The sequence below is a fragment of the Xenia sp. Carnegie-2017 genome, unplaced genomic scaffold (genome assembly GCF_021976095.1).
Source record: "Xenia sp. Carnegie-2017 unplaced genomic scaffold, XeniaSp_v1 HiC_scaffold_20, whole genome shotgun sequence".
Taxonomy (NCBI): Eukaryota; Metazoa; Cnidaria; class Anthozoa; order Malacalcyonacea; family Xeniidae; genus Xenia; species Xenia sp. Carnegie-2017.
In genome coordinates, this window is record NW_025813483.1 from 1,588,569 (window position 1) to 1,609,535 (window position 20,967).

Genomic DNA, 20,967 nt, shown 5'->3' on the forward strand with positions numbered 1-20,967 from the left:
AAGTGCTTGTTGCCTGACCGATGACGCATGAAATACTATCTGAACACGACACATACACATATTTGTGTTGCTTTGACGTTAAGTCAGTTAGTCTTTGGGACGCAGTTGGATTGTGAGCATCAATTTGGACACCAGAGAATATCTTGTTGAAGAAGGTGAGAATTCTACAAATGAGTTTTATTTGTGTGTATGTTATATTATATATTTAGTACGTATTTTCATGCAAATGGATATTTTAACTGCAATAAATTGGTATATTTACCATACTGCCTTAGTGCTGCAGTCATTGGTGTTACCTAGAATATTATTGTATTGTACATTTAAGCATTCCAATGCAAAAATTGCAAAATACAACTTGAAGTCATAGACAGTCAATCGTTTATTCCAAGACCCTTCTAGTACTTTAGTTTGTTTGTAGTAGAAGTTAACTTTTTTAACTTTTGAAAAATTATATAATATGATACAACCATGGTATTAATTGAGACAGTAACAACGGCAGTAATCCATCATCGAGGTGGCTAAGAAACCAACTTTCTTCGGTTAATTTTTTTCATGCACTGCTAGTAATATTGGACTGTCCTTAAATCTCTTGAGGGATATAAAAACGTATATTGAAACTAATCTATTAGCTGTTTGTATAATATATTATTCAATATCTAAATACTCTATAACCTTGTGAAACGCTTCTTCTGTACATCGTAAATCCACTAATTAGACTTCGGTAATGCTTTATTTGTTTTTAAAGTAGGTATAGAATTTAATTAACGGTTGCCTTCCAGCAAACACGTACAAAGTCTAACGAATAACATTGTACGATTTTTAAACATTGCCCTGAAAAATATCTTTATGGAAAGCACTTTTACTTTTGAAAATTTTATAGAGAAAACTTACTCAAGGAAAACAGTCGGTTGCCTGGATAGTTTATCTTTGCGAGTGGCGGGTTGTTGCTAGTAAGCGTCGAAATGACTGATTGATTTTACGTTAGGTAAACAGTCTCGTGACTTATTTTAAAAGTTTCTTGGATTCTTTATAAAATAGACATTAGAGAATTTATCCTCTACAAAAAATAGTACAAAATAATGAAGTTATTGTGTTTGAACTCCACTGATCCCAGTGATTCGCGGCAATATTTTGTAGTTTATTTATAAAAAGCTTTGTAATCATTGTCTGTTTTTAATGACATAATTTACACTTTCATATAACAATGCTCTGCGGTATATTTCTAAAATTTCTGCATTATCTTTGCTAAAAAAAGCGCAAAAAGCCTGAGGAATACTAATATTACCGACCAGTGTTGAATTAAATAGGAGTCAATATCTCTTGGCTTCAACTTGAAGAGCCACTCATCAGGTCAGGTGCTCTTTCACACAGCAAGAACAAAACATACCTTTATAATTCCCTCATCAAAGTCATAAACCGCTTTTCTGAATTTCCAGTTTTTATGAACTTCTTTCGAGTTAGAAACAAGATTGAATTGCAAATTTTGGTCTGAACGATCTAGGTGTAAGATGACATTTTAACAGAGGATGCTAACTCGCCATTTATGAATATTTTAGTAGCGAAAAAGTTTCACATCCGTAATTGGTGAAACATGTTGAGCGGTGAAACGGCTGACACAAATGGCAAGAAAAATGGTTTAAATCGTTATGCTATTGGAGAAGAAGGAATTAAATATGGATGGTTATCTTTTCGTCCTCCTAATTTCAAAATGCTTTTAAATCCAATGACGTGTCGGATTGTTTTGACAATGTGCGTGTCTTATGCTGGTAAGTTGCCAATATATTTACGTATTGTTGACGATATGGAGCTTTAAAGAAAGTTTTGAAAGAGCTCGTTTATGTAGGGGTTAATAATGAACATGGGTGTATCATTCGTATGATTATGGGTTGAAATGGGTTGGTAATGAACACGGGAAAAAGGTAATGGTTGTTTCATAAGATATAAAGTAGATATTGATGCTAAGATAAAGTTTTAAAGATGAAATATTGCAGTATTTTAGTTGAGTATTTAACGTATCTTTAAGTTGCATGCATAGGGTCAGTTTTAGTTCAAGTAGTAAAGTGTTTTATTAGAGTTTTATGACATAAAAATACAACAAAAATAATTGGAAAGGACGGCCGTCTAAATGCAAAAGTAATGAACAGGAATTAACGAACTACACTGTTATAATGTACAAACGAACTTTAACTATTCCTTTTCGGTAAATTCTTGCTTGGCCAGAAAATTGAGTTGACAAACAAGTCATCAGCAGTAAATATTAAAGTCGAGACAGACAGACCACCTCCATAATCCACCGAACTTTGTAAATAAAGTGGCAAAACACAACTAGCAAATAATGTAGTTTTTTAACTCCGAGTCATAAAACTATCAAAGCTTAAAGTAGAAAAAAATTTGTTTCTTTTATACAACAGAAATTATCTTCGCGTATTTATTATCCGACTTCGTTTTCTTCCGGACGCCCCGTCTCTCTGCTCATTAGAAACGCAAGAAATAACTGCATGCATGGTAAATAACAAATAAATATATTATTTACCAATCTGACCTGACCATAAAAGGTAAATTTTACTCAGTCTCAAAAACCACTCTTCGCTGTTCGGCGTCTGATTTGTGTCGGTATTGGCACCGTTTAGTGAACGTCGTGAGATGTTTCTCATGACTGGATTACTGCTAGAAGTTACTATCGCGAGGAGGAAGTGAAGCTCCGGTCTCCTTGTCAGCAAAGAATTTCAAAGACGGACATCTTTAGGACTGCGACTTTGTGTACTAGGTGATTTCTTGTTCAAGCAAAAAGTGAAAATTAGCTTGGATAAACTGCTTCAAGACAAATCTGTTAAGCTTTGTACGTTGTGATTGCGTAATTTGAATAATAAACAAAACATTTCTACTTGCGTGTCCCTTTATTCAACATTACGTTGGCAAGCTTTATTTCAATGTTCATGCAAAAATATTTGTCCGAATTTTACCATAAACCATAAGGTTCGGCACTTCACCATGTTTAGAGAGGAGCATGAGATACTGTTTCTTCACTCAACCGATAAGTTAAACGCATATTCACAGACGTAAGACAAGACAATGTTATGCATTTGTCGTTTTGTTGTCACCATCTTCTTAATTATATTTTGATAGGATCTCATTGCAGATGATTAAATGAAGTTTAATCTTTGAACGTGGAGTAATTGCAATAAACCATTGCAATAAACAAATGTTTCATTTTACAAAATAAAAAAGATAAATTGCGTGCTGTGATTGGACAAGAGCAGTGTTTGCATTAGCCTCAGCAAAATACATCTGAGCTCAACCAATAAAATCAATCATAATATTCAATCAGTCAAAGAGATTTTTGAAATCCATCATAAATACATTTTTTAAAAAAACTAAAACCTTCATTTTGAATTTGTCTGTTGCGCATTGTTTTATTACACACAAAAAATGAAAAGATGTTTTTCGTGTTTGCACTGTTTTATGCAAACCTCGGAGACGTTGGTGAGAACTCTCGACTTTCCGTCTCGGGTTTGCAATGATCTGCTCTCGAGTTCACCTAAAGGTCTCCTCGCTTTGCATAAGCTTGTGCAAACACAGTAAACATATTTTATTTCTTAAGTATTCCATGTCAAAACTAGTTTGAAATTCTTTGTTATTTTTCACGTTCTGTTAAATCCACACTGTATTATAAGTAATCAGAAAAACTAGAAGGAAACTAAACACATGTTTGCAAGATATTTTCTTTAACAGAACATTGTGATCAGAGTGTTTAAGATACACATTGTGATCAAGTGGCTGAATGCGGCATGATGAAACAATTTCTTGTGTTTTTTTGCAAACTACTGATGTGCCCTACTGATTTCTTTTGAAAGTAATTTTAATTTAAAAAGATATCACCAAGGTACAACTGAATATATGTATACCCCCCTTAATTAACGTTATAGTTACGCCTCTGTCTACAGCATCACGTTCGTTATGCTACATCTGTTCAGATTGCAGGCGATAAAAATCAAACGAACGTTCCGAAAATTATACTTTATTGTGATTTTCACTGCCCTAAATTCGTAAATTTTCTCATGGAATTGTAAACAGACAGAACGTAATCAAAATTTAACAAGTATATAGGTCGCGCGGGGGAATGAATCAAGGAATGACAAGAAAAGTGTGCTGCAACGCTTAGACGCAACAGAGGCCGGTTACACGAGGCCTGGATGGCGTTATCCAAACTTTGTCCTCCCCAGATTATTAGTTATAAATATTTTACAGTCAAACAACGACTATTTATATAATTTAAGTGTTAAATTAATCCTACAATCAAAGAGTTTTTGAATAATTTTAAAATTCTTTGTCAAAAAAAGTTTGACGAAGTTATGAGGAAAAAAATAATTACAATGTTTTGATCAACAAACGTGTTACTTAAATGATTCATGAAAAGATATTAGTGTTGTATTGAAGGGATGCTTGCCTGAGTAATCCAATTATCCTGTTCAAACTTAAAATATAATTATTTTTTTCTTTAGTAATGATACAACATATGTTGCCGGCTGTGCAACTCACATTAAAACGACGTTTTCATCTTTCTGATAAAGACATTAATGGTCTTAACATTGCTCAAGGCGTTTCTCTCGTGACTGCCGTCATTCTTTTTGGCTTTTTCGGCAATTTTCGAGCAAAAAAGATTCATTGTATTGCCAGTGGTCTAGTAGTTACAGGTAAGTTAAACATTTTAAGGACCATGGATAGCAAATTGTATCATTGACCTCAACTTCTCTCCTTACTGCTATGAAATTTTTTCTCATTGGACAGCTAGAGTGCTGGACTTTTGAACTAAGCCATATTTCAAAAAAGTGACTGGGCTATGCCAAAAGTCAGTGATGACGACCATAAGTATTCACACTGGTCCATTAAGGTCCGGCCTTTAGCTTAACTACACTCAAAACTGATAACTGCGAAACATCAATATAGGTCATAACCTCATACCGTAGTGAACATTTCTTATTTTAGAACTCTTCTAATAAATACACTTCGTTTGTGTTGGTTGCTTTCGTTTACATAATGCACGTTTCTTTTACAGGTTTGGGTGCAATATTCTTTGCAGTTCCACACTTTCAAACATCTGACTATGCACCATTTAATGGGACAAAGAGCTTTTATACGAATCTTGGCCTTTGTCGCATTACACCAGGACCACCTGCACAATGTTTAATCAAGAGTGTTGAATCATCACATATGGGAATGTTTGTGTTTGGTCAAATATTGATTGGAGCAGGTCTTGCACCTCTTTACTCTCTTGCACCATCTTATATTGATGAAAACACTACACCAAAATCGATGCCATTTGCCATGACATTATGGTATGTTTTACTGGCGTTGGGTCCCCTTTCTGGTTTGTCTGGAGGTGGAATATTTCAGGCTAACATTTATATTGATATACATCAGGTAAACAAAATGTTACAACTAATTTTCATTACTTCTTACATGACGTATTTATACTATGCTAACATTTTGTCTACTACAGCCAAAGCTCGTTTATCCAATGGATAACAAAGATCCCCGCTGGCTTGGTGCTTGGTGGCTCGGATACTTGGTATGTGGCCTTCTTACCATGTGGTTTGCTGTCATAGTCGCTGGTTTTCCTCCTTATTTACCAGGCTCCCGCAATACAAGAGATGAACATATCCTTAAAGGTACACGGATAGTAGGATATACATAGCTGACAAAATACTAACAATATTGTTTACAGTTTTTCTGATGCCATAGTTTAACCTTCTTTTTTGAAATCTAGAACATATCAATAGATGAAGAATTCTTTAAGTATGAATTTGGTGAATTTTCTAGGGAACATTCAAGCCAAAGACGATAAGATAACGATGTCTCCTTTTGGTTTACTATATTCTACAATAACTTTATTCAAGAATAAAACATTCCTTTTCAATACATTGGCCAATCTGTGCATTGTCTTCTTCATGTACGCCATTGGACCATTTATGGTTCAAGTTGTGACAATAAAATATGGTGCTGATCCTTTATCGATAGCAATGCCTGTCACATTTGCTTCTTTTTTTGGTATCATAGGTTGGTGACGTTGATTTTTCAATAACAACAATGTTTTTATAATATTGAAATAAATGGTGACAGGAATTATTAAATATTTCTTAAACGTTTCTTTTTAGCTGGTGTTGTTGGTGGTGGTTTACTGACATATCGTATTTCTTTAAAAAAACTTGTTAAAGGAGCCGCATTTCTTTGTCTTATATTACAAACAGTTGCAATTCTCGCTCCATTATTGTTTGTCATTCCTGGCTGTAATGAAAGTAACATAGCTGGTGTAACTAAAGAATATCCTGCGATTGGGTGAGAATATTAAATTTATGTATGACAAGACTTTGTTAATCTAATGGTTAAGTTTATCTCTGCTGTCACACTCCAGTGACAATATCATGAGCTAAACAATGTTGCGCTGCCTGCATTTTCCATTGTTGTTAACAATATTATTCAACATTGTAACATCTAATTGAGACTCAACAACACTTTTCAAACTTGTTAACAACCGTTATCTATGTAATAAGCATAACATTGTTTTATACTAAAGTAAATGGTTTGAGCATGGGAGTATTTCTGCACGTTTGTAGATGTTGATTGTCAAAGTTGGTAAAGCTGTGTGAAAAAGCCTTGATGTTTGTGTAGACTGACAATTCTACAACCTTAGCGTTAGTCATCTACAGAATCAATGACTTAAGCTAAAATTGTCAAAACATCAGTCAACATCAAAGGTCCTTCTTGCAACTCTACCAACCTGGAGAATCTACATCTACATAAAGATAATTGTTCAATTTTGCTCTTCCCGTTGAGGGAAATAGAGACTTTTAGTTTAAATCTCAGCGTTCTCATTCAGAACCTTGAACTTAACGTAGATATTAATGACTATCTTTCAGAGGTAGAGCCATGCCAATGATGGGTGAAAATGGTTCAAGTGAAATAACATCAGTTTGTAATGTACAATGTAATTGCTCAACGTTCTTCAGTCAGCCTGTATGCGGTTCAAATAATGTCGCTTATTTTGATCCTTGTCATGCTGGTTGTAAAGTTAGGATAGACGACACTGTAAGTATTGGTATGGTGGTGTAAGTATACGATTGATGGTGCATTATTTGTTGCGTTTTCGTCATTCGATTTTTTTCTCAAAACTATTTAACTTCCCTTGTAACAATCGAGCAAAATACAGTAGAATATAAGAGAATTTTGAGTTGTGATCAATGAAACCAGACGAAGTCAACGTTAAATAAATTATTATGTTTATTTTTCTTACAGGATGACTACACCAATTGTACATGCGTACCCCCTGGTCCAGGACAGAAATATGGAACAGCAAAGAAAGGATTCTGTGATCGGGGTTGTGCAAGCTGGAAGCTTTTCGTCTTTCTATTATTCGTAGCTGTAGCATTGTTTACAGCAAATATTGTTCCAAGCAAGGTCGTAATACTGAGGTAGGTCATAGTGAAATTTATTTACGACAAAATCGCTATGGAGAATTGTAGTATTCATGTACTCCATTATTTTCATTCTTAGATGTGTTAAAGATAATCAGAGATCGTACGGTCTAGCTGTGCAACAGTTTCTTTTCATTCTTTTTGGCTTTATTCCTACTCATCTTGTTAAATACATCATTGATCGAGACTGTCATATATGGCAAACGGACTCTTGTGGACGCAAGGGATTTGTTGGGATTACCATACCAACTCTATGAGCAAGAGCATGACAATATTTGGTCTTGTAATTTCAAGTATGTTCTTTGGAATTATTTTTATGTTTATCATTTACTTATCAGGTTCAACTCCTAGAAATCATTCACTGCCAAGGTTCAACTCCTAGATATCATTCACTGCCAAAGTTCAACTCCTAGATATCATTCTTTGCCAGGATTCAACTCCTATATATTATTCTTTGCCAAGGTTCAACTCCTAGATATCATTCACTGCCAAGGTTCAACTCCTAGATATCATTCACTGCCAAGATTCAACTCCTAGATATCATTCACTGCCAAGTTTCAACTCCTAGATATCATTCACTTCTGTGGTACAATTCCTTCCCAAACTAACAGCAAAATAGACAACTGATTTACGCCATTTTGTGGTAAATTAACTTTAAAAACAGTAGTTGGACTAAATTCCTGAATTATTCTTTTTCTAGCTCTAGCCACAGTGTTTTTCTTCCTTTCTTGGTATCTCCAAAATGAAAAAGCAAAGAAATCTGATATATTGCTGAGTGGAATGGTCGCACAGCCTGAGGATGTAAGTGACGACCAGGTCACCCCGATGTGACGTCACTTCATACGCAGAACATTACGTAATTCACGCTGTGGAAATATATCAACTTATTAGAAAATTTCTTTATCAGTCGTTACGGAGTATTCATTCAATAAAATGAATCATACGGGTTTTTTAAGTTTGAATTTTATATATTGATACGAGTATTTTGATTCATCCCGGCCAACAATTATTTTTAATATTATGTCCAAGTTTATGGAAAATTTTTACATTAATGTTGAAACATTGCACTTTGCATAAACATTTAGATTCAGCTTATCTGCTTCCGGTATGCGATAGAAAATGTTGTTAAAATGCCAAAAAAATTATGCTGCTCAAGAATAAGTGAATTTCCTCATACTGTTTCTGTTATTCCACATTATAAGCTTGTCATTTTAGTTATCTATCAATAAATTTATACTGTACAACTTAATTATTCCTACTAAACACAAAAGGAACATCCCCTTTTAGTAAAGACAGCTGGATTCTTCCTATTTCGCATTTAAAAATATGGTTGAAAGCATTTGAACAATTGCATGATAAATTTCAATGCAAACGCAATTTAGCATGTCTGATTACAAAATCGTATTGCGATGTTTTAAAATCAGGAGTTGGGTCACAATATCTATAGTGCGTATTTTGAGAGTTGACAAGGTAGGTTGCCTAAAGTAAGATAAAGTAAAGTTTGATATTTAACAAAATTTAATGCGCAAACTTATGATATGATGAGGAAAGGAATCATCGCTGAAGTACAATTTGCAACTATTTTGTAGTCAGCATTTTGATGTAAACAGAGTAAATAATTCGTTTCAATAGTGGCTTTTTGCTTTCTGGTAAAGAACGTAACTTATAAATTATGTTGAATTGATACAATGAAATAGTTAAACTAGAAAAATGAGAAATATACAGTTAGTCAAAATGATCGCATTTGTTGTATGGTAAATATTTCATTTCGTATGGAAAAGACTACTTTTCGAAATGTAACATTTATTGTTAAGTTAACACTTAATGCGGTTAAACCAGCTTTACTATAAATTGCGTAAGCAAAACTTGGTCAAAATCATCATAACAAGGAAAGGAAAAGATTTACAACATACTGCATGATGTGTCTATTCTTAATAACGATAATGATAAAATTTATTTCATCAAAAGAATGACAACAATTTGTATCAACATTAGTTAGTCAAGTTCAGACATTTAATGATTAGTTATGTAAAATAATTTCCTGTTTTATTAAATTTCACAATAAACATGTTTTAAAACATGACCTAGCGCCGTTCCTTTGACCGATTTGATATTTTTTGAATGTTTTCTTCAAAACGACATAAAGCTTATTTAAAATTAATCATCGCACTGACTACAGTGCTTTAACGTGATGTAACTTGTTGCACAAGATAAAAATTTTGAATAATTGTTGCAACAGCTGTTTGAAGAGTCTGCAACATCAGACAAACTTCGATCAGGAAATCCAGGCTCTATTACTAATAAAAATAAAAACGTTTGGCGGGTGTCATTGTTTCTTTGTATTATGGAAAAAATTCGCTCATCAATTTTGCCTGGCTATATATTGCATGAGAAATGTTTTAAGCAATATAATATTATGAGGAGCTTGGGAAATGTAGGAATGGCGATGATTTAAAGTTTAAATACATATAAGAACTGTTTCAGTTCATAGCGAAATGATCTGGTGTTTTCTGAAACAAGCTGTTTTATTTGAAAAACTATCTTGCAAAACAGCTGTTACATTTGTGAGATTGTAAAGCTGTAAAATCTTAAGGTAAATGTTTAATTTTTTAATAAAAACACTGCAGACAATTTCTATCACAATAACGATGAAGCCATCATATATTATAGCTAAACCACTTGATACAGAAAAACCTTTCAAATATAAACTTTATCTCCTATAGCAACATTCATTGACTTTTGTCTATAAAATTACAAATTATTCTTGCTTCAGTTTTCAACACCAGCGAACACGTTGACGTAGGTGGTGTAAGTTATATCTTTCCGATTATTTTTTAAAGATATCAAAACAACACGAACGCGAAATAAATCGGTTCAGTCAAAATCAACATTCATTTGTACACATTGATAATGTAAATGCTGCTTTGTAAAATATTTTTGAATCTTCCAGGCGCGGTTTAGTCAACGATGGCTGACAAAATGAAAGAAGTAGAAGTCTTTTTGCCGGAACTGAAAAAGAAATCGAAAAAATTTGGATGGGCAGGATTTAAGCCTGATTGTTTACAAATATTTAATGGTCCAAAATGCTTTCTTGTTGTTCTTGTACCATATACAATATGTCAAGGTAAGTTTTTCAACTTCTATTTGTAAATTTTTTTATTAAATAGTTTTTCAATAATGAAATGTTTGTGTTATAATGATACGAGATTAAAGTCAACTATAAAGTTAACTGTAACTTGAGTTCTTGAAGTGACCTTAAAATATAATCAGGTTTCTATCATATAAAAATCGGAATTAAAATATCTTATTTGAAAGATGTCATTTTTTCCAAACCATACAAAGAAAAAACAATATTCTTTCAATATTGTTGAGGAAAGACACGAACTCCAAGACAAGATACATCTTCAATATTATATTTCCAATATGTACATAAACAGAATTTTTTAATGTCATCAACACCACACCTTTAAAATTTAAGCTTTTACGGAAACATTTATAATTGTCTTTCAATAATTAAAGCTTTGTATGTGATGATATCTCACATCTTACTCAAAGTGTTCTAAAAAATTTAACTGCATACTGAGACATTATTTTTTCAATTTGGATTTCAACCTGATAAAAATTGTTGCACAACTGCAAAAGATCTTATGCGTTTCGTATTCAGTTCAAGTAACGCGGCGTGTAATTTCAGAGTTTTCATTCAATGGTAAATATTTTTCTTCTGACGCATGTCTAGCAATGGACACAGTCACGTTCGTATTCTGTTATCAGACACGTACAAAATAAAATAAATTCCGAAGAGGGACATCCCGTTTTCTTGATATTCAAGATATTACAAAAGTTTGAAACAAAAGATGGTGTGATATTTCATCTGTTGTTTCAAACTCTTTTAATATCTTCAATATCAAGAAAACGAGATGTCCCTCTTCGGAATTTGTTTTATTTTGTAATATTTGAAATCGTCTGCTTCTCCTGGTTATTATCAGACACGTTGCATAAGCTTTCGCAATATGACGAAAATATCCTTTATTTGAAGCAATTTTCATATCGATACTCAGGCGCATAAGTAGCTGCAACATTACTTTATAAAGTGAACACTATCCTATATATAATCCTTCATTTTCCTAACTCCTACTGTAGGTTGTACAACGTGTAAACCTTTCAGCGGACTTCAATAGTGTAAGACTGGATAAATTTCAACAAAGTTCTGACCAACTCTTCACACGAATTATATCATATGTGGCGAGACTTTAAACTCACAAACAACTCTCGTAATGATACACTTAAGCGATGGCGGTAACCGAATGGAATGTTTTTCTTGATGCAAGTCATCTAATAAGCTGCATTTTTAAAATTAAAATAAATTGAATCCTTTTCATGCTTAATAACGTGACTTTTTACTTTAAGGCAATGCTTAACTGTGTTGAACGATGTCAACCAACTGATGTTATTTTTTATAGCCATAATAGCAATGGGTTTGTCCAATCTCACTTTACCGAGTATTGAGAAAAGATTCAGTCTGACCTCAACAGATCTTGGAGTGATAATGGCCTCAAATGACGTCATGGCTTTAGTGCTGGTGCTGTTTATTAGTTTCTACGGTGACTATGGTAACAAGATTCGTTGGATTGGCGGAGGTGGCGTTATTTTAGGTAAGCAGTGTTACCCACTGAACTACATAACTATTGTATAGTTCAATGGTGTTACGTCATAGAAACGGATTTATGAGACGTCATATGTTATCCTCTCTAGGTATTGGTTCATTATTGTATGCTCTACCGCACTTTCTTATTGGTCCATATGACTCATCGCATATGGGAAGTAATGGATTCATATGTATGATTTCTAATACAACATCTACACAATGTAATATGAAAAGTGACAGTAGATGGTATTATATGGCAATATTTATTATTGCGCAATTAATAATGGGAGCTGGCACATCTCCATTTTATTCATTACTACCCGCTTACCTTGATGAAAATGTCCATCCTAAACATACACCCGTTTATCTCGCCATTTGGACATGCGCAACATTCCTCGGTCCAGGCCTAGGAATGATTGTTGGAGGAAAATTTCTCAGCATTTACGTGGACCTGGAGAAAGTAAGATAAAATATATCCGTTCAAGGCCAAATATATCTACGGGGGGAGCAAGAAAGTGTTACTTGGGGGGGGGTATTTTTCACTAACATTGAAAAACGCCAACCTTATATAATATCACCCCCGTCCACAAACTACTTTCATCTATAGTAATATCAGTAATACAATTATTTCAAACTGAACGTAAAAGTTAAAAAATAAAAACTCTAAAACATCTTTATATAAATATTTTGCACAAATTTCCGACTGAAAACAACTTTTGTATCATTTCTTACATAAAGCCACAATGAAGACAGTTTTTTATGAACTTAACGACGTAATAATACAAAAGTATAATTAAAAATAACCAGGCCATGGGAGGGTTGGAAGTTATCAAGCAAAACAGTAAAATTTTATTAACTGTCCGTAAGACTTAAATCATTTCAATGGACAAACACGAATAAATATGTTCATCTCATATGTATGTATTCAAAACATAAGGTTTAAAATACGATTGAAAAATATAGTTTGTTTTATTAATATCTGTAAATAAATAATCATGATACTTCATGTTACTTGTAGCGCTGTGCGAACCATTAAATATTTTTATAAACGAAAATAAAAGAATCATCATTTATAATGAACATGACTATCAATTCTATAAAATTTTTAGTTTTTACACAACAGCTCACGTTAACAGAAAGTTTTTGTTTCTTAAGCCCAAAGGTGTGAACCTCAAGCCACGTGACCCACAATGGATCGGCGCATGGTGGTTGGGTTTTGTCATATTTGGAATCCTTACTATCATATTTTCTATTCTTCTACTTGCGTTTCCCCGTGAGTTGCCTGGGTCGAGAGAAGTACGAAAAGAAGAAATAGAGAAAGGAAATCTAAGACCAGCAAAAAGCGCCATAAAACCAACTATGAAAAAACTTCTTCCTGAATTGAAAGATTTGCTGACAAATTGGACGTTTATTTTCAACACGTTGGGTCTAACTTCAACCTTACTTTTTATAGGTGCCCTTATTCCCTTTTATCCTAAAATACTTATTGTTAAATTTGGTGTTCTTCCAGAGAAAGTTGGGTATGTTTTGGGATCAATAATGGCACCAACAATGATTGGTAAGTTGCATATGTGGGTATGTTTTGGGATCATTAATGATACCAACAATGATTGGTAAGTTGCATATGTGGGTATGTTTTGGGATCAATAATGGCACCAACAATGATTGGTAAGTTGCATATGTGGGTATGTTTTGGGATCATTAATGATACCATCAATGATTGGTTAGCTGCATATGTGGGTATGTTTTGGGATCATTAATGATACCAACAATGATTGGTAAGTTGCATAAGTACATAATGGCAAAAAAACTATTCCAACATTAATGTAATTTGCTAAATCACTTTATTAAAGGTTTCAAAAGGATTTTATATCACATCACTTATCATTTTAGTGGGAATTGTAATTGGTTCTGCAGTAGTAAAGAAATTTTCTCAAAGATGTTTGCAAAAAATCTGCACTTTTTATATTTTTCCTGCGTGCTCTTGGTTTCATATCACCGTTGTCTTTCCTTATTTCTGGTTGTAATAATATAAATTTAGCTGGAGTGACGACACCTTACGTCACATAGTAAGTACTCAATAACTTAACTGGATTGATAGTGTTGTCTTTTTCAATTAGAACAAGTGTAAACTCAACTAGTGAGCATTTTGAATGCTTAAATTATTTTTACCTTAGTACATAATTTCATGAAAATTTTCGAATTGACTTCTTGTTCATTTCATTAGTGATTCAGTAAATTCCACGACAGAGAACATTATGAATAATGATTTGTCACTCATTCACACCTGTAATGATAAATGTGGCTGCTCAAAAAGTCGTTTTACTCCAGTATGTGGTTCTGATGGTCTCACATATTTGAATCCATGCCATGCTGGATGTAAAATAGTTTTCGGAAACGGGGTAAGACTTTATGGAATACGTCATAATCACATCTCATCCCTTAAGTTCACATCTAACCCCTTATGTTCACATATCATCCCATATGTTCACATCTAATCTCTTATGTTCACATCTAATCCCTTATGTTCACATATCATCCCATATGTTCACATCTAATCTCTTATGTTCACATCTAATATGTTCACATATCATATATGTTCACATCTTATGTTCACATCTAATCCCTTATGTCCACATATCATCCAATATGTTCACATCTAATCTCTTATGTTCACATCTAATCTCTTATGTTCACATATCATCCCATATGTTCACATCTAATCTCTTATGTTCACATCTAATCCCTTATGTTCACATATCATCCCATATGTTCACATCTAATCTCATATGTTCACATCTAACGCCATATGCTTACATCTAATCTCTTATGTTCACATCTAACCCCTTATGTTCACATATCATCCCATATGTTCACATCTAATCTCTTATTTTCACATCTAATCCCTTATGTTCACATATCATCCCATATGTTCACATCTAATCTCTTATGTTCACATCTAATCCCTTATGTTCACATCTAACGCCATATGTTCACATCTAATCTCTTGTGTTCACATCCCATCCCGTATGTTCACCATCCCGTATGTTTACATCCCATCCCGTATGTTCACATCTAATCTCTTATGTACACATCCAACGTCATATGTTCACATCCCATCCCGTCTGTTCGTATCTAATCTCTTATGTTCACATCTCATCCTGTATGTCCACACTAGTCACAGCTAGCCATAAGATCGCGCAAACATTTGATTCTCAGCAGTTTTAAAATTCTCATTTCAGACTTTATCAGGTTGTTCATGTGTTAAACGCCATTCTCAATCTCAAGGAAAGATTGGAACAGCCAAAATGGGAGTATGCGATAGAGATTGTAAAAATTTTATCCTTTTGTCAGTTTACTGGCGATTGATATCATCCTCCAGTTTGCGAAAATGGTTCCAGACAAAACAGTGACACTAAGGTAAGACAAGCTATGAATTTTACATTCACAGATTAACCGTTCTAATCCAGCAATTGTTTAAGAATATTTATATTTTAGGTGTGTTCCGGACGATAAACGAGCGTTTGCAAATGGTGTTCAATACATATTTATGAAAGCGTTAGGTTTTCTTCCCGGTCCTATTTTATTTGGTGGCGTTGTTGACAACACATGTACTGTGTGGCAGAAAACATGTGGTGTTAGAGGAAGATGTTTTGATTATGATATTGAGAAATTAAGTTACGCTGTGTGCGTACTTGGTGTTTCTTTAACATGTAAGATGTATTTATTTGCCATGGAAATTTATCTCAATTTCATTATAATTCACGCGTAAATTCATCACGAGAAGAAGGTTTTCTCATTAGACTCTGAAGATGACTACCGCTAAGATTGTCGAAACGTCAGTCAACAACAACAAAAACAGTCCTTCTCAGGACTATACCAACCTGGACGATCTACATTTACAAACATGTAACGGTATACCCGGGTTCAAACCATTTACTTTAAGAAGGTTTTCACTAATAACAATTATGAGAACGCAGGGTTGGGATAAAATCAATTTCGTCTACAATAATATCCTAAAATGGTCGACAGAACGGTTCTTTTTCAAAAGCCAGTCAAATAAGATGAGAAATGTTTATAATTTCCTTCAAGAGCTAGGTTTGAATACGTTATGGTACAACTCTAATACGACCATCGACCATAATGATGGTCGAAATGAACAAATAATTGTTAAAATCTAGGGCAGTAACAATTGCTGCGATTCTTTAAATAAGTGAAGCATTTTACTTACATGTTTTCTTCATTTTAGTCGTATCCGTTGTATTTTATTTCCTCTCGTGGTTCCTCTACAAACCCGAAGATACAATGGACAACGTCGGCAACGAAACGACCAACAACTTTGAATTTTTGATAGATAGTAAAGAAACGAATTTATAATAACATCAAATAACGAAAGAATTGCAAAACATTATCGTAAAAACGTATTTTCATACATATAAATTCCACATTTTATAGTGAAATATAGCACTAGATAATCACACAGCGAATTCACTATCTCTAAATACAAAGAAAATTTAACCTGCTACAACAGTAATTCGGTATAGAGTGAACTAAGTCTGGTTTACACGAGAGAAATATGCATAACTTGAGCTATCACAATCAACAAATCACGAGTAATGATTCAAACGCAAGCTTAATTAAAGGAATAAAAGGACAAAAGAATATTTCAATAAAATCTGGAGTCTTTGTCTTTGCAAATCTCTACGGAGGCTATCGAATGAACTGAAACACCATAATTTGTTAGTGGAACTTAATCAAACGCATGTGAGATTTAAAAACGTGTTTAAGACATACGCTTAGCTATTCAACCCATTCAAAGGCGAACTAACTTTAATATGGACATGAAAGTCCAATATAAGACTTCTAAAAGAGACAAATTTGAAAAATGCAAGCTTTTTGACAATAACGTTTCGTTTTCTTAATTATTTGCACAGTCATTGAAATTGTAATATATGATCTTTTTGCATTTTTTGATAGACAATGTCTTGTGGTTTATGCTTGAACCAGGAACAATGAAATATACATTAACACACGCTAAGAAAAACTGAGATTAAATAACAAATACATCAATGAAGCAAATCACTTATGCATCCTATCATAAACTAAAAGAGACAAGGATAAGGAAAGATACAAGCATCGTAAGTAGAAATAAAATAAAATAAGATTTCACAAAACTTTCCGATGTCATTGTCTTAGTATAGCCTTGAGCTAAGGAAACAAACCACTCGTGCAATCCGGGCTATACCGGTGCCCAGCGACAAAAGCGTTAATATCCGACCTATTCCGAAGATTTCTTCAAACATGGCGACTGCCGCAAAAACTCCAGATACAAGACAAGAACTTGCAGAATTAATCAAAAGACGGCAAGAATTATCTGTAAGTTTTTGGAAAGGCGTTATAATTTTAATTTAACTCAAGAAGTATATGATTTTGTGATGTTTAAGCTCTTACCATCGTGAAATTGCGTTTTTTATTTTCCCCTTAGAAATGTAACTGAAATTGAGAATATATGTGTTTGAAAATTTTTATTGAAGTCAAAAGTTTATAAGACCACGTTTATCAAGTGGACACGTATAAAAGCCTCCAAATAATTATATTTTGATCTCTTCAATATCAAATTTGAGTATTTTCTACTTTGAGTGATTTGTTAGTAAAAAGATGCATTTCATTCACCTAATTCAACTTTACTACATTGCCAAAAACTTGCTGGGCATGATTTAATCATCAATTACCAAAAGCTCTCTGTTATAATTTATATATTTCTTCAACCTGAAGCAGCTTCCACTACGACCAGGATATTGTCCTTCTTTGTTGTGATTTGTGTAAAAGCCTCCACATAATTATATTTTGATCTCTTCAATATCAAATTTGAGTGTTTTCTACTTTGAGTGATTTGTTAGTAAAAAGATGCATTTCTTTCACCTAATTCAACTTTACTACATTGCCAAAAACTTGCTGGGCATAATTTGGTCATCAATTACAAAAGCTCTCTGTTATAATTTATATATTTCTTCAACCTGAAGCAACTTCTACTACGACCAGGATATTGTCCTTCTTTGTTACGATTTGTGTTGTGCAAAGCTAAAATGTTTAAATATTAAATTCTTTTTTCCTTGATAGGAGAGTTTGGCAAACTTAGAAAGACAGATCTATGCATTTGAAGGAAGCTATTTGGAAGATACTCAACAATATGGAAACATTATCAGAGGCTGGGACAGATTAATGTCAAATAAGTAAGATAACAAAATGTTATTGACCAAAATATCATTTACTATTTAATGTTATCTACTCAATGTTTATATTTACTAGGAGTTCATCAAGTAAGCTTGAAAGAAAGCATAGAAAATTTAAAGATGCAGAAAGATTGTTTTCAAAATCATCAATAACATCTCTTGCTGTATGTATACTAAACTACTGAACGATTTTTTGAGGTAAACGTATGACAAAGAGACAGAATTTTATTGAAATTAATTTTTATATAATTAACAGGCCGTTCAAAGAGGTGGTCTGTCTGAACCAGAACCAGAAAGAAATCTAAGTATGTTAATGACACAAACTCCTTATTTTCACATGAATTTTAGTGGTGACTTTACATTGTACATACTAAGGCAAAAGTATTTGAAATCTTTCAGGAGAAGCACCAACAAATCTAGAACCTTTGCAACACAATCACATTGGAAAGTTCACAAAGGTATTTAATGATTAAACAACTTTGATTATTAAAGTGAAATTAAGGTTTGTCAATTCTTGAATTTGCAGCTTCTCACAAGAAAAGAAAAAACAAAAAAAGGTAACATTAAATTGTACCTTGATTAATGAATTGACGAATTCTTCATTTTCACATCAAATTTTGTATTTCAGAAGCATTGAATTGGGTCTGAAGAAAGGCGCGGGTAGAGTGACTGATTTCAGTGCTGGAGAGGTTCGTAAAATAAAGAAAAAAAATAAATTGCTTGTTAAAAAACGGAAGTATCGATCAAAGACCATTCAAAAACATTGTAATTGATTGTGTGTGTGTTTGGAAGAGTAAAATTTGAGAATAATAAATTTTGAAAATATTTTTTGGACTTAGAAGGATTTTTTGGACTTAAAAGGATTTTCTTCATTCAATAGTGATATTTTACCTGTTTTTACAGGATGATGAATGAATACGCAGTTCGCCAATGGATCTCTCTCAAATTATCCATTAATATCCAACAATATCCTGTACATTGCTTTGAATGAGCAGAAATTTAGAAATGCTGTTTGGCCGAATTAAGGCCAAAATTTTACTCATTTTAATTGTAGATTTATTAGTTATAATTAATGTTTTTTAATATTTATATTTCTTGTATCATAGAGAATTGATCAAACGTTTTTCAAATGAATAAATGTTTAATAAATTAAAGTTTTATTGAAAACTTTAGCTTAATTCCATGTTGATTTAATGAAACAGATGAACAGAAACGCTCTTTATAAAATATCATTTTCTATAACGTAATGACCACCCAACAAACTTTACTTTAAACAATGTCTAAGAAAAACAAATTCTTGGAACTGCTAGTTGATAACTATGACCACAAATAACACAGCCTGGTACATCTTTCTCATATTTCCTAGGTATATACCAACATCTCTCGCAATGAATCCTGTATTTCTTGTAACGTATACCACAAGCATTACAAAGGGGGATACGGCCTTCGACATCTCGCCATAATGGTGTTTTTAAAACGCCACAGGATCGACATTGTTTTCTTGCTTTAACATTACCTATCCGTTTACAGCCTAGTTCATCAAAATTCTCTTTATCTTTAGTATCTTCCATCTGTCCATCATAAATCTAAAATGAGAAAACTAGTTCGGACAAAGTGAAGAACCAGTAGCCATGATGGTTCAAACAAGTTATTTGTACATGGTAAACAAGAAATAACTTTATTAAAATACATCGAAAGAACAAAAAATTCCACTCACATTAAACTTGAATCTGGTTTCTAGCGATGTAGGTTGAAGTCGATTCTTCCCCTCCGTTAAAAACAGCCCAGGAAATCTTTTCTTTTTGCCGTAAAATACGAACGAATAACGAGTTGCGTCTCCATGTCAGTATTATTTCTTTTAATATTCGTCTTCATTTCTAAGGTTACACCCCGAAAGCTTGGATCGGATTTATTTTCACTTTTGCTAGGTTTCAAAGGCTTACGAGGAGTCACACGTTTCTTATCTTTTTGTATTAGAGATTTTTTCGGAGTTCGAGGATAATAATTTGGATGAATTTTTTCAAACGAAGTCTTCAACGAAGTTAGATCCGGAGAATCGCTAGATTTTCAAATAATAATCAGTCAGTTTTTTTCATTTCATTCACTAGCTTGCCGACTTAAATTTCATAAATTTTAGACTTTTTCATATTTACCTCTGGATGTATTACACTTCTATGGTTAAAATTGAACTATTACAGTATTTCTCCAACAAATATCGTACCTTATCGACGGACAAGATGAACAACTTGAACCGTTCGAATCTTGAGAATGAAGATTACGATGGCTAAAAAACTGCAGGTTTTCTTTCTCCGCATTGCAAGATATATCTTCGGTCGTATTAGACATGACCAAAAAAACTTTTGAAGTAAGTTTACATGTTCATATTTTGGAAAATTCAAAAAGAAACTCTAAGAAGCAAAGAGCAAAAGCTTTTTTAGACAAAAACAAGTAGCTTTGGCTCTAAATTTTTTTTTTTTGATTTCAACTTTCGCGCCTAAGTTCGATAATGGTTCGAGAACCAATCAAATTGCACGTGGAGAAAATTGGCCAATCACAATCGCACATGTACTGTTATTAAAAGAGAGTTGACCATTGGAGTTGACCAAGGTCAATCTGA

The 20,967-nt window shown here is 33.2% G+C and overlaps 4 protein-coding genes across 4 annotated transcripts; 3 read left to right on the forward strand and 1 right to left on the reverse strand.

Moving 5' to 3' along the window:
• Positions 1–62: 62 nt before the first annotated feature.
• LOC124441166 (solute carrier organic anion transporter family member 4A1-like) lies at positions 63–8,427 on the forward strand. Its single transcript, XM_046991600.1, has 11 exons — positions 63–155; positions 1,557–1,766; positions 4,503–4,694; positions 5,057–5,421; positions 5,501–5,669; positions 5,821–6,057; positions 6,156–6,336; positions 6,918–7,086; positions 7,294–7,469; positions 7,552–7,765; positions 8,173–8,427. The coding sequence occupies exons 2-10, from the start codon at positions 1,592–1,594 to the stop codon at positions 7,727–7,729; spliced, it is 1,842 nt and encodes a 613-aa protein (XP_046847556.1). The 5' UTR covers positions 63–155; positions 1,557–1,591; the 3' UTR covers positions 7,730–7,765; positions 8,173–8,427.
• Positions 8,428–8,829: 402 nt separating this feature from the next.
• Positions 8,830–16,792, forward strand: LOC124441924 (solute carrier organic anion transporter family member 4A1-like). The gene is given in 12 exon segments (XM_046992396.1): positions 8,830–8,942; positions 10,423–10,596; positions 11,933–12,124; positions 12,225–12,577; positions 13,273–13,675; positions 14,011–14,133; positions 14,135–14,186; positions 14,345–14,519; positions 15,360–15,527; positions 15,530–15,537; positions 15,616–15,830; positions 16,367–16,792. Coding segments are annotated over 11 exon segments (1,974 nt in total). The 5' UTR covers positions 8,830–8,942; positions 10,423–10,439; the 3' UTR covers positions 16,495–16,792.
• A 599-nt stretch (positions 16,793–17,391) lies between these two features.
• On the forward strand, positions 17,392–19,528 carry LOC124441923 (chromatin modification-related protein MEAF6-like). Its single transcript, XM_046992395.1, has 8 exons — positions 17,392–17,493; positions 18,238–18,350; positions 18,427–18,514; positions 18,607–18,655; positions 18,750–18,808; positions 18,877–18,907; positions 18,979–19,039; positions 19,254–19,528. The coding sequence occupies exons 1-7, from the start codon at positions 17,419–17,421 to the stop codon at positions 18,996–18,998; spliced, it is 435 nt and encodes a 144-aa protein (XP_046848351.1). The 5' UTR covers positions 17,392–17,418; the 3' UTR covers positions 18,999–19,039; positions 19,254–19,528.
• Positions 19,472–20,896, reverse strand: LOC124440903 (GATA-type zinc finger protein 1-like). The gene is made up of 4 exons (XM_046991324.1): positions 20,572–20,896; positions 20,135–20,409; positions 20,068–20,087; positions 19,472–19,936 (listed from the first exon to the last, which is right to left on the reverse strand). The coding sequence occupies exons 1-4, from the start codon at positions 20,694–20,696 to the stop codon at positions 19,631–19,633; spliced, it is 726 nt and encodes a 241-aa protein (XP_046847280.1). The 5' UTR covers positions 20,697–20,896; the 3' UTR covers positions 19,472–19,630.
• Between the last annotated feature and the right edge of the window lie 71 nt (positions 20,897–20,967).

Excerpts from the sequence above, each read along its gene's own strand:
- LOC124441166 (XM_046991600.1), top strand. The coding sequence starts at position 1,592 with ATGTTGAGCGGTGAAACGGCTGACACAAATGGCAAGAAAAATGGTTTA. Across the intron at positions 5,422-5,500 it reads TTTATATTGATATACATCAG|CCAAAGCTCGTTTATCCAAT; the intron begins GTAAACAAAATG and ends TGTCTACTACAG. Across the intron at positions 5,670-5,820 it reads AGATGAACATATCCTTAAAG|GGAACATTCAAGCCAAAGAC; the intron begins GTACACGGATAG and ends TGAATTTTCTAG.
- LOC124440903 (XM_046991324.1), bottom strand. The coding sequence starts at position 20,696 with ATGTCTAATACGACCGAAGATATATCTTGCAATGCGGAGAAAGAAAAC. Across the intron at positions 20,410-20,571 it reads TCATCTTGTCCGTCGATAAG|CGATTCTCCGGATCTAACTT; the intron begins GTACGATATTTG and ends TTGAAAATCTAG. Across the intron at positions 19,937-20,067 it reads AAACCAGATTCAAGTTTAAT|ATTTATGATGGACAGATGGA; the intron begins GTGAGTGGAATT and ends TTCTCATTTTAG.
- LOC124441923 (XM_046992395.1), top strand. The coding sequence starts at position 17,419 with ATGGCGACTGCCGCAAAAACTCCAGATACAAGACAAGAACTTGCAGAA. Across the intron at positions 18,809-18,876 it reads ACATTGGAAAGTTCACAAAG|CTTCTCACAAGAAAAGAAAA; the intron begins GTATTTAATGAT and ends TTGAATTTGCAG. Across the intron at positions 18,908-18,978 it reads AAAAGAAAAAACAAAAAAAG|AAGCATTGAATTGGGTCTGA; the intron begins GTAACATTAAAT and ends TTTGTATTTCAG.